Here is a 13,724-nt window from a genome sequence, read left to right as displayed (position 1 = left end):
CATGGCGCGGCTAAAAATGTAGTAGAGAGTTGAAGTCGCCGTGTATTTTTTGCATACTCCAGAAATTCCCTATAGATTCCCTTCCCTCAGATAAACCTGTCTTTAAATTAGTGTATTGAATGACGAATTATAACGCAGGTTCAGCTTCGCATTTATTTTACATTATAATACTGACCATACAATAGAAATTATTCTGACCATTCGCAATTTTCATTAAAAATATCATTCAATAGTGTTTAATTTTAATTTTATTAGTTTACAAGTTTCAAATCGGATTATTTTGGTGAATAAAACATCTCCCAACTGCATTTCGGCTTGTTCAGATGTTAATTATGGACTTATTAATATTCTCATGGATCATATTTGCCTCTGACCCTCTCAATATCACGCCATTTATCAGACAATTTTTGCGATTCCAATAGAGTAAATAAATCTTCGTAAAAATAAGCCAATTGAGTAATATAATCCGATGAAAACGTACAATTTATTCACTGTCTGAAAGACAATCACCGATTGTTAAAGAATAGAGAATACACTGACATCGCGGCCCAAAACGATCGATCTTATATAATAGGGACAATATTTGCTTAGCTCTGTACTGAGCTACCGAAAAAATGTATATCATATGACAGAACCGAATAACATCATATATACATTCCTTCACAGTGGTAATTGTCTTCAAAATAACCCCAGCCCCCTCATTAATGTCAGTGTGACAAAGATATCCCACGGCTGACACCACGTCACATACTGGTCATGTTCGCCTAATTGAACAATATGTCCATTTGTGATGACGCTTCCATCTGATTTTATGCGAAGTCACTCTATCGGCCAGTTGGTTCATAACGGATTAAAGACCCTGTTATCTATTGTTTTGTCTATGCTAATTACATTTTGATGCGTATTATTTTTTTATTATGGGAGTGTCCCATTAAAACGTCAATATTTGGTTTCATTCAGTATTGAAGGATACAAAATTATGTTTACAAACAGCTCTTTTGGGTGGTAGTATGTAGTATGGGATTATGATATAGCCGCGGTCTGGGAAAACTGGACTTAATGCATGTTCGTTAAGTGTCGTCCCAGATCAACCTGTGCAGTCCGCACTGGCTAATCATTGACGACACTTTTCGCATACACTGAATTTAAAAGGGACTTTTAAACAAAAGCGGAAAGTGTCGCCAAAAATAGCCTTGCGGACTGCCCAGTACTCACAGCCTAGTTTTTCCAGAACGAGGCTCGATTGGTTATGGTCGCTGATTGTGTTGTGTCAAGGCCATATTGTATCTTACGTAAATATGTACAGTCCTAAATAGAGAATCCGTAAAAGCTAATTCGATGTAAATGACATTTAGCACGTGTTTCATGTTTACTACATTTTTACAATCGCACATTATTACGTTAACTCAATTTACAATTGATGTAGAAAAAATAAAAGTGTCTAATATTTGTTATTAATGAGATTAAATAGGTAACTAGAAAACTATCTATGAGATTAGGTGTGGGAATGGATTTTTATTTGTGACTATATTTATAGTACATACCATTTCGTCATGAAAGAATAAGGCCTTTCATAATCAATAACTCACATGGCAGCAACAATTAATTGATCCTTATTTGGCGAAAACGCAATTTGTTATTTTCTTTTTTTAATTATGCAATAAATTGTCATCAATTGACACCTGACATCAATGGACTCTTTTCGCGTTTTTCACGCGCATAATACGCATTCCATTGGTACACATGTCTTTAAATACTCATTAAATAATAATGCCATACATTATCAGGGTGTCACCCATAATTGATTTGAAGCTATTGCTATAATACACGTACTTTTAAAACAATTTTCTAAGAGTTTACAATTTATTGTCAAGATTTTAATCAAGTTTTATACTAAGAATAATTCATAAACATAACAAATAGAAACACAGGAAAAGTGTTTGTTAACATTTTTGAAATCATGTGACAATTTGTCACATTTGAGCCGCTGTATGTGAACAGGGGTCTTATGCCATATGCGGCCAGATAAGCTCAAGATCAGCCTGCGCATCTCCGCGGTCTTGTCACAGGCTACCCTATCCGCTAATGAGTCCGTGATACCCTATAGCGGACTGGATTACTCCTGACCAGCCTGCGCGAATGCGGCCGCATACGGCATTACACGGCTCATATCGTGTTAATATTTAAATTTATATAGACTGCTTAAATAGACAAAATAATTTCAAACAAACTAGTATACTTTAAATTGATATAGACTGCTTATTATTAAGTAGACACAGCAATTTCAAACTTACTACAATACTTGAATAGCATTTTGTAGATTTAATTTAATTACCATTTAAAAGACATGTTTTTACGGTAATTGAAAGTGCCAACTCCCCGATTATATTGCCATTGATGTATGGTCGTTCTTCAAATTACACATAATAATTGAAACCTATTTGAGATAATTTAAGTTGATTTAAGGGTTATTTCGTTGATAAATAGGTGCTCGAATTCCCAATAATCCAAACGATTTAAAACCCAATATTGTTCACCCATCCTTTTGTTCTGAATTGCATGAATGATAAATGATTTAATCTTAAGAATTTGAAACCGCCAACAAAGCACGTCATCAATTAATACAGTGAGGTTTATGTAAGAAATTGGAAAATGCATAACTTTTGCTATGTCTATACAAAATGGATATTTTAATTGTACTTTATATTCGCGTGCATTGTACAACTTATACGTTTTAAATTTGAGGACCCGTTTCACTTCTTTGGCATTTCTTCAACGTATGAACACTATTTCAAATTGTGTCTTGCTATGAGAAAACTGGGCAGAATGCATGTGCGTAAAGTGTCGTCCCAGATAAGCCTGTGCAGTCCGCTTGATTTGAAATATGTTTAAACAAGAAACCGTCGGAGACGGGTGATGCTCCCCAAAGTTTTTTTTGTCACAATATTGCACTATATATTCAGATAAAAGGAAACGTCTTGAGGGCACAGAAGTTAGGGGGACAATAATTAATTTATATAAAATTTCAAAGGGCAATAACTCTGTGAAAAATCATCCGACCATAACCCGCTGATAATATGCACATCTCCTCTTGGTAGTGAAACTTCCCATAAAGTTTCATTGAATTCCGGTCATTAGTTGCCGAGAAATAGCCCGGACAAGAATTGCACTATATGTACAGTTAATGGAAAATTTTAAAGGGCCATAACTCTGTGAAAAATCATCCGACCAGAACCCGCTGATAATATGCACATCTCCTCTTGATAGTGAAGCTTCCCATAAAGTTTCATGGAATTCCGGTCATTAGTTGCTGAGAAATAGCCCGGGCAAGAATTGCACTATATGTAAGTTAATGGAAAATTTCAAAGGGCCATAACTCTATGAAAAATCATCCGACCAGAACCCGCTGATAATATGCACATCTCCTCTTGGTAGTGAAGCTTCCCATACAGTTTCATTGAATTCCGGTCATTAGTTGCTGAGAAATAGCCTGGGCAAGAATTGCACTATATGTACAGTTAATGAAAAATTTCAAAGGGCCATTACTCTGTGAAAAATCATCCGTCCAGAACCCGCTGAAAATATGTACATCTCCTCTTGGTAGTGAAGCTTCCCATAAAGTTTCATTGAATTCCGGTCATGAGTTGCTGAGAAATAGCCCGGACAAAAATTGTGCACGGACGGACACACGGACGGACGGACGAACAGACGAAGCGGCGACTTTATGCTCCCGCCAATTTTTTTGAGGGGAGCATAAAAAGCAGTTGACATTGTCTACACATTCATTGAATATATTTCCCCCATTTTTGCTCTACAATTAATGACGTTTCATTTGATCTTATAAATGATAAAATGTGTGCGGAAGTCTGACATTACCTAGGTATCTTACTGCAACCTGACTTAATGTGATTAAAATTTCACAATTAAATTCGCCCCATCCCTTGCCTCCCCCACATATTTCCGTAATTTGAATTCCTAACCACGTTCAATTTGAAAGCCAGTGACTTTAAGCAAATAATATTGTATGTTTTCTCTTAGTGACGCTTTGAAAGTACGAATGCCTCATAATTCGTTTTGCCTTTTAACGTTGAAAAATAGTCCGGTATGAAATTAACGACCACGTATCTACTGGGAAAATCCGTTTATTAATGTTGTGGTTTGACGATTAATATGTTTATAACGTTTCTGCACATTGACAACACATAGTTTTAAATTAGTCCTAACCGTTCGATCAGTGGTTTTAATAAATAACGACGAACCGCTATTATACATATTTATCAACTATTCAATTTCTTCGAAAAGCCACACATAAAGCGAATTACTTAGAATCAAATAAGTCGCGTTCTGAGAAAACTTGGCATAATGAATGTGCGTAAAGTGTCATACCAGATTAGCCTGTGCAGTCCGCACAGGTTAATCAGGGGCGACACTTTCCGCGTTTATGACATTCTTTGTTTAAATGAAGTCTCTTCTTAGCAAAAATCCAATTTAGGCGGAAAGTGTCGTCCCTGATTATCCTGTGCGGACTGCATTAAATCCTCTTTTCATTGAGCACGGCCAAAATTACATGGGCATATTTGAGCCAAGATCCGGGCAAAGTGGGCATGTGCGTAGAGTAATATCCCAAATTAACCTGTGCACTCCACAAAGGCCAATCAGGGACGACACTTTCCGTTTTTATGGAATTTAAGTTAAAAGGTCTCTACTAAACGAAATTCCAATGAGGGCGAAAAGTGTTGTCCACGATAATCCTGTGCGGAATACACAGGCTAATCTGGGACGACACTTTACGCTTTTATGAAATTGAAGTTAAAAGGTCTCTCCTATACGAAATTTCAATGTAGCCGGAAAGTGTTGTCCACGATTATCCTGTGCGGAATGCACAGGATAAACTGGGACGACACTTTACGCTTTTATGAAATTGAAGTTAAAAGGTCTCTCCTATACGAAATTTCAATGTAGCCGGAAAGTGTTGTCCATGATTATCCTGTGCGGAATACACAGGCTAATCTGGGACGACACTTTACGAACGTGCTATAGCACAATTTTCCCAGAACGAGGCAAATATTTCAGTATTTCATTTTAACTTAAATCATAGAAAACTAAGAGATAAGGTTCTATATTTAAATTGTTTATCGTATAGGAATGTTAATGAAAAAGTAAGACATTGTTCAACTTAGACGGCGATATTCATATTGAACATACATGCAATTCTTTAATTATTCCTTTTTCTTCATCTTTGCGAATTTCCGTCCGTTCGGTAACATTTCTCGCCCATTCTCATGCGGGTTTCTATGCTGTCCGTTCGGTGACATTTCTCGCCCATTCTCATGCGGGGTTCTACGCTGTCCGTTCGGTAACATTTCTCGCCCATTCTCATGCGGGATGCTACGTTGTCCGTTCGGTAACATTTCTCGCCCATTCTCATGTGGGGTGCTACGCTGTTCGTTCGGTAACATTTATCGCCCATTCTCATGCGGGTTGCTACGCTGACCGTTCGGTAACATTTATCGCCCATTCTCATGCGGGGTGCTACGCTGTCCGTTCGGTAAGACGTCTCGCACATTCTTATGCGGGGTGCTACGCTTTCTATTGCAGACAACTGGACCACAACGAGCTAAGCTGTTTAGGCCCCTGACACCATCTCATCGCTAGCCAACATGCTCTACTTGTAAGTACACGTGTATAGCTTAGACAAATTAATTTAGATGCAACATTTAAGACAACAACGTGATTTACTCGAGCGAATTAAATGGATGCCTTCTCTTAATGTCAAAAAGAGATATCATACGGTGTTTTCTCTTGATATCTTTGCGAGATATCGCATGATGAAGTTCCTTTATATAATTTAGAGATATCATTTAGCACTGTCTCTTAATCTCATTAAGAGATATGATACGGTGTTTTCTCTTGATATCATTGAGAGATATCGCATGATGAAGTTTCTTGATATAATTTAGAGATATCATATAAAAGTGTATCTTAATCTCATTTAGAGATATCACATGGTGCTGTCTCTTGATATGATTTGAAGATAGCATATTGGGTTGTCTCTTGATATAATTTAGAAATATCATATTATGTTGTATCTAGATATGATTTAGAGATATCCTATGGTTCGTTCTCTTCATATAATTTAGATATATCATATGGTAATGTCTCTTGATATTATTTAGAGATATCGTATGGTGCAATCTCTTGATTTCATTAAGTGATGTCAAATGATATTATCCCTTAATATAATTGAGATGATGTCATATGGTGTTGTCACTTGATATTATTGCGATCCATAATATAGTTTTCTTTCTTCATATCATTGAGCGATATCAAATGGTACTGCTACATAATATAATTTAAGGATGTTTTCATATAATCACGACGCATCAAATTATTTGACTTTATATAATTTAGCGATATGATATTGTAATGTATCTCTAATCCATTTAGTGTTCATTTTGTTAAATCGTCTGATTTTATTGAACGATATTCACACGATATGTATTTCTTTTTACCATTTAGCGATACCACGAGTTTATTTCTATATACAATTAAACGATATCATGGGTGATACAAATCATAAACATCATACTTCGTGCAAGTAATTTGTATCATCAATGGTATAATACACGGCACCATTACATTAGTGTATATACGTGAATGGGCGCCTTAAGAAGTGTAACGTGGTCCTACCATATAGTATATTCCCATGAGTAGTAGACAACAGTGCTTACAATATTTAAAAATATGTTTATAGCATATCCAGCTTTATATAAAAAAATAACAAAATACACGCCTATAGGTTTTTAGCTTATTTCATATATTGTTGAATCTGTTTTGATGGTTAAGAACAAGTAATTTAACAAAATTTGAGATTGATTGATTCAATTGCTGTTTTAATGGATGTCATTCGTCTACGCTGAGTTTAATTTATCGTATTTTTATGACGAAGTGTTCCCAGATGCCATAGCTCATAAAAACGACATGGCGCTTATACAAAACACGTCAAATCTGCAGTATTTTGAACTTTTAATTTATACATAAACTACAACAAAAGGTTTTTTATGATGAAGTGTGTCCAGGTTGTCATAGCTCATAATAACTACATGGCGCTTATTCAAAACACGTCAAATATGCAGTGTTTTGAACCTTTAATTTGTACATAAACTGCAACAAAAGGTTATATGTTTATTCATCATATGTTTATCAATCATATGTATCTGGATTATTTGTTTTTTATGCGAACTACTGACTGCGCGATCATATATTAAAATAAAACAATCAACATGTGTTAAAAACAAAGATCAAAACAAAAACATTTAATAAAATACTAAGAAACTAAAAGAACAAGCAACCGTCGGAGACGGGTGATGCTCCCCAAAGTTTTTTGTGTGACAATATTGCACTATATATTCAGATAAAAGGCAACGTCTTGAGGGCACAGTAGTTGGGGGGGGGGGCAATTTTTGTTTATAGAAAATTTCAAAGGGCCATTACTCTGTGAAAAATCATCCGACCAGAACCCGCTGATAATATGCACATTTCCTCTTGGTAGTGAAGCTTCTTATAAAGTTTCATTGAATTCCGGTCATTAGTTGCTGAGAAATAGCCCGGACAAAAATTGTGCACGGACGGACAGACGAAGCGGCGACTATATGCTCCCCAAAAATAAATTTTGGGGGAGCGTAAACATAAACTAAATGTACGCTTTTTTCAACTATACTTATGATGAATGACACGCTAAAGAGCGAAATGACTCAACGTTGCGCTTAACAGCCTGTGTCTTTTGACGTTTTCAACGTCGATTATTGCATTATGCAAATTTAAAAACCCTATGATCATTGTCCTGTTTATAATGAATGAACGCAATGCGGAATATTAAATAATCCCAACAATGTTGCGCCCATCTTAAGGTTGCAAAGTTGCCGCTGATAGTTTGTTTTTATTCACGCCATGTCATATTAGAGCATTAAGTATGCATTTTAATGGTTCACTTTAAAGTTTAGTATATTCTTACGGATTTCATCTGTTGGAAAATACGTTTTCATAAAGTGCAGTCGTAATAAATAACCCATTTATATGATATTATTTTAATTTATACATTCGTCAAACGCATTTTTGAACACCTTTTTTTCTCGCAGAAGAGGTACTTGTTTGGTCTTTTTAAAGCAGGAATGATTAGATAAACAAGAACTTACTAAATGCACCTTTTCATGTCATACGCATTCTGACATTTAACGTTGGTTAAACTATCAGGTTAACAAATTAGATAATGATATTTATTGTAACTATATTGTGTGTCGTATGTACGACTTCATCAATTTATGACACGAGGGAACATTTTGTAGGCGTGTCGATATTTGATGGCTGAATTACGGAATGTCGTCGTTGTTGTCCACTGTGTCATCTTCATAACTTGCATCGACGAACATTTACATCGTTGTCGACTTTCGAATTATTTTTTTGAGTGTGTTATTGTTAATGATACTTTTTGTCGCTGTCGTTTCAGAACATTAAACAACAACAACCTCACGACTTTACCACATAACATGTTCGACAGGATGACGAAACTGAAAGTGTTGTAAGTATAGATACGACAATACAAATATGCGACAAAGTGTGCGTCCCATCAAGATAATCTCTCTTTAAATCAATACTAAATCAAAACGTCTTAGTGGATGATTAATATGCGTTTACTGCAATCAAGTCACTTCGGTGCAATCGAATACTTGTTTATGCATGACGAGTTTATTCAAATATAAAACGGATAATGTGTTGCCTCATTATGAAGGAAGCTGAACCAAGCTATTATATTTAGATCACTGTGGTTTGACTTAAAAGTTGAACTGAAATATAAAGTAGCCTCGCCTTGGGGAAACGGGGAGCACGTGCGTAAATGCATGTACGTAAAGTATTATCCCAGATAAACCTGTGCAGTTCTCGTAAGCTAATCAGTGACGACATTTACCGCTTTTATGGCATGTCTCCTTTTTAAGGAAGTCTCTTCCTTGCGAAAATCCAGTTAATGCGGAACGTTCCGTCCCTGATTGGCCTGTGCGGACTGCACGGGCAAATTATTGGAAGAACATTTACGCAAAAGCATGAAACCACGTTTTCCCAGAACGAGAATCAAATAATATTAAATAGAACATTTTAAACAACTTTACAACAGACACCAAGTAGCCGTCGATACCGACTCGCGCGTGCATTTAGCTTACTTAGGATAACCGAGGTATCCTGGATTCAGCTTACTTAGGATAACTGAGGTATCCTAGATTGGGCTTACTTAGGATTACCGCAGTATCCTAGATTGAGCTTACTAATGATTACTGAGGTATCCTGGATTGATCTTACTTAGGATTACTGAGGTATCCTGGATTCAGCTTACTTAGGATTACTGAGGTATCCTGGATTCAGCTTACGTAGGATTACTGAGGTATCGTAGATTCAGCTTACATAGGATTACTGAGGTATCCTAGATTGAAATTACTTATGATAACTGAGGTATCCTAGATTCAACCTACATAGGATTAATGAGGTATCCTGGATTCAGCTTACGTAGGATTACTGAGGTATCGTAGATTCAGCTTACTTAGGATTACTGAGGTATCCTAGATTGAAATTACTTATGATAACTGAGGTATCCTAGATTCAACCTACTTAGAATTACTGAGGTATCCTGGATTCAGCTTACGTAGGATTACTGAGGTATCGTAGATTCAGCTTACTTAGGATTACTGAGGTATCCTAGATTGAAATTACTTATGATAACTGAGGTATCCTAGATTCAACCTACTTAGGATTACTGAGGTATCCTGGATTCAGCTTACTTAGGATTACTGAGGTATCCTAGAATCAGCTTACTTAGGATTACTGAGGTATCTTTATTTCAGCTTATGTAGGATTACTGAGATATCGTAGATTGAGCTTACTTACGATTAGTGAGGTATCCTAGATTCAGCTTATTTAGGATTACTGAGGTATCGTAGATTGAGCTTACTTAGGATAACTGAGGTATCATAGATTCAGCTTACTTAGGATTACTGAGGTATCATAGATTGAGCTTACTTAGGATTACTGAGGTATCGTAGATTCAGCTTAATAAGGATTTCTAAGGTATCCTAGATTGAGCTTATTAAGGATTACTGAGGTATCCTAGATTGAGCTTACTTAAGATTACTGAGGTATCGTAGATTCAGCTTACTTAGAATTACTGAGGTATCCTAGATTTAGCTTATTTAGGATTACTGAGGTATCCTAGAATGAGCTTACTAAGGATTACTGAGGTATCGTAGATTGAGCTTACTTAGGATTACTGAGGTATCGTAGATTGAGCTTACTTAGGATTACTGAGGTATCATAGATTCAGCTTACTTAGGATTACTGAGGTATCATAGATTCAGCTTACTTAGGATTACTGAGGTATCATAGATTCAGCTTACTTAGGATTACTGAGGTATCCTAGATTGAGCTTACTAAGGATTACTGAGGTATCATAGATTTAACTTAATTAGGATTACTTAGGTATCCTAGATTGAGCTCACCTAGGATTATTGATGTATCCTAGATTCAGCTTATTTTGGATTTCTGAGGTATCCTAGATTCAGCTTATGTAGGATTACTGAGGTATCCTGGAGACCTGTTATTAAGTTCTGGCCACTTGATCTCTATTAGTATACAAAAGACATGAGTGCCAGCCAGTATTGCGGGTTTGAAATATCGTGTACTACAAGGGTGTATCATAATTCGTTAAAGAGCGAGATAAGATTTGCAATAAACGATTCTTTGATGTTAAGATATACGCTTGTTACTTATATTTTTTATTACCATGCTCTATGACACCGCCAATTCATGGTGATTTGATGTTGTTTTCTTTAATAAATATTAATCTATATAATCGCACAGAATAGTTATGATAAAGTTGGAAAGTATGTGCCCTTGTTTTGCGAGTACAGATGCAACGTATTTATCATTAGTTTTAAGTTCCAACTTTTTTACGATTTGTCTACGCCTTCTTTCCTATTGCTTTTCTAAAATACACACAGCAGAAAAAATGAAGCGTGTGACCTTGTCCATAAAGTTTTTTTTAGAAAATGTTATTCTTTTACATTTTACTATATTTATTCATGAATATTTATTGCATAGTTCATTAAATGGATTTATTATAGACAATATAATTAAGTATTGTAAATATTAACGTATTCTGAAAAAATAATGAAATGACCATTTAATCACGATTGGCCTCGTAAAACAAAATATACGCACTTGCGCATTTTAAGATGCACTTACACTTTTACGATACACTTTTAAGATTCACTATAAAAGCAAGAAGAATCTTTTCGAAACATTCCAGACGACTTCGCGAGAACAAGTTCTCGTGCGACTGTCACCTTACATGGTTGTACAGATGGCTGAAGCCGAAAAACAAGCGTCTGGCGCGTCACATGACTTGTCACGGTCCACTGAACCTCAAGGGCAAGAACTTCAACAGACTTCTGGAGACGGAACTCAAGTGCAATGGTGAGACACGGTCGCTAACTTCAGAGTGAAAAAGGCATATCTCTTATCTTTTGAAGAAACATATAGATCATGTTCGCTCTAATGTGGCGTATCATAATGTGTCATGGTTTCCCTCTGAAAATGAGTCGAAATATGTAATTGTCATTATACTTTAAGGAGTACTTTATTTTCGAATTACAAAGAAATAACTATCCTTTGGAAAAAAAGAGAACACACACAAATACAAAACAAAACTTAAAGAAAACACAAACAAACGATATCATATGCATGCAACGATTTAATATGCAGTTTCATCGATTGGGACCGGAAACTGTAATTGTCTTAAAATGGTGTTTTAACACAGCAATTTGTAGAAATAAACAACACACAGTTAACGTTATTTTTTTCTTCTTAGATGTTGACGGCACATCCGCACCATCGTTGTGTGTGCAGCAGACGGTTTGTCCGAGTAAATGCGAGTGCACCGGATCGTTCGTTGACTGTCGGGACCGAGAACTCACGGAAATTCCCGAAAACCTTCCGACGGACGCCACCGAACTGTAAGTACGGTGCATTTTTAAATGCGATGGTTTAATTTCAAATTTACATCAAACGCCGAATAAGACTGCTGAATTTTGTAAAAATGTGTTATCATGTTACGTTAAATTAATAAAAAAAACAATACTTTCAACAAAGAGGAAAATCAGGTTTCTATTGGTCATCATTAAGTGCGGATTTGTTTATAATATCAGAATTTAACGTCACGGTTAACTTGCAGTATAACACCATACCCAAATCTCCTTTTTAATATTAACTGCTTTGGAAATTTGAAAAACAGCACTATAAAAGCCACTAAGTCTATTGAGATCTTATACTCTCTGATAAGGGCAGCGAAATGTACTAGAAATAAATCAGCGGCCGTTTAATGTGGAAGATAAACGAATTATCCTCGAATGACCTTTTCATAAAAATGATAATGGATGAACGATTAAAGCATGATTTATGGACGTGTTTAAGATAATAACTGATAACCTGACGGACAGCAATTGGTATTCGTAGCGCTGGCCTCTTTATACGCGCGTACACGTGTGAGAAACAAAGACCCGGAGCGAACTTTTAAGGGCGGAAAATTGTGGGAGCCTAAGGGCTTATCTGTGGTATTGGTTTGAGTTCATCAATCATAACTGTGCAATGATGGGCAGTAGATTGCAAGATGAGTGTTCATCCGCTTAAGCACTTCAGAATGTTTATTATGTCCAGTGGTTTGTGGTCATTATGTCCAGTTGTTCACACGGACACCGGACACCGGTCAGTTCAACACAGCGGCTCTAATGACTATTATGAATGGGATATCTTTATTGAAGTCTTATCCAGTGTAATATATTTGCTATGAGGCCTTGCATTGTTGACAGAAGCGTAATTAACGCGGTTTGTATCGGAGATATCAAAATATGAGCCTTGTTCTGAGAAAACTGGGCTTAATGCATGTACTTAAAGTGTCATCCTAGATTAGCCTGTGCAGTCCGCACAGGCTAATCAGGGACGACATTTCCGCCTAAACTTGATTTTAGGTAAGGAGGGACTTTCTTGAAACTAAAAATACCATAAAAGCGGAAAGTGTCGTCCCTGATTAGCCTGTGCGGACTGCACAGGCTAATCTGGGACGACACTTTACGCACATGCATTATGCCCATTTTTATCAGAACGCGGCTCATATAAAATAGCCTAAGAGCCGGTATCTGGAAAAGCTGGGCTTGATGCATGTGCTTAAGGTATCTTCCCAAATAAGCCTGAATAAGGGGAAAACTTTCCTATTTTATGGATTTTTCGTTTTAAGGAAGTCTCTGTTAAACGAAAATTTTGTCCAGGCAAAACAGGGTCGTCCCATGTACATGCAGGCATGGTTAGCATGTGCGGACTGCTTAGGGTAATCTGGGACGATACTTTAAGCACCAGTATGCCCGGGTTTTGTAGAGATCGACGATAACTTGTTATTTTTATATTTTATGTCCACCTTAAATCCGATATTAATTGACGATTACACCTGCAAAATATTGCAAAGTGAGCAGTTTCGATATTTTTTCCAGTTGTATTCATTTATTATTATTAAAAAAAAACTGCCAACATCAGTACATATTTCATTTAGAATAAACGTTACACTTATACACTTGACATTCAAAAACATAGGCCAAAGTTTCTTTATTTCTTATAAAAAACTGTCGGATCCA

General features: G+C 36.2%; 1 protein-coding gene across 3 annotated transcripts in view; it reads left to right on the top strand.

Annotated features, from left to right (window-relative positions):
- The window catches only part of LOC127842455 (protein slit-like), a 66,503-nt gene that overhangs the window by 27,895 nt on the left and 24,884 nt on the right, over positions 1 to 13,724 (top strand). For all 3 annotated transcript variants that reach the window (XM_052371979.1, XM_052371977.1, XM_052371978.1), the window contains exons 2-5: positions 5,599 to 5,671; positions 8,507 to 8,578; positions 11,351 to 11,517; positions 11,912 to 12,056. In XM_052371979.1, the coding sequence (XP_052227939.1) occupies positions 5,661 to 5,671; positions 8,507 to 8,578; positions 11,351 to 11,517; positions 11,912 to 12,056 (395 nt within the window). In that variant the 5' untranslated portion in view covers positions 5,599 to 5,660. The remainder of the gene's footprint in view (positions 1 to 5,598; positions 5,672 to 8,506; positions 8,579 to 11,350; positions 11,518 to 11,911; positions 12,057 to 13,724) is intronic.

Source organism: Dreissena polymorpha, chromosome 8 (assembly GCF_020536995.1).
Source record: "Dreissena polymorpha isolate Duluth1 chromosome 8, UMN_Dpol_1.0, whole genome shotgun sequence".
NCBI classification, from domain to species: domain Eukaryota; kingdom Metazoa; phylum Mollusca; class Bivalvia; order Myida; family Dreissenidae; genus Dreissena; species Dreissena polymorpha.
The sequence above is the reverse complement of the archived record's forward strand: the minus strand, read 5'-3'. Positions and strand labels throughout refer to the sequence as shown.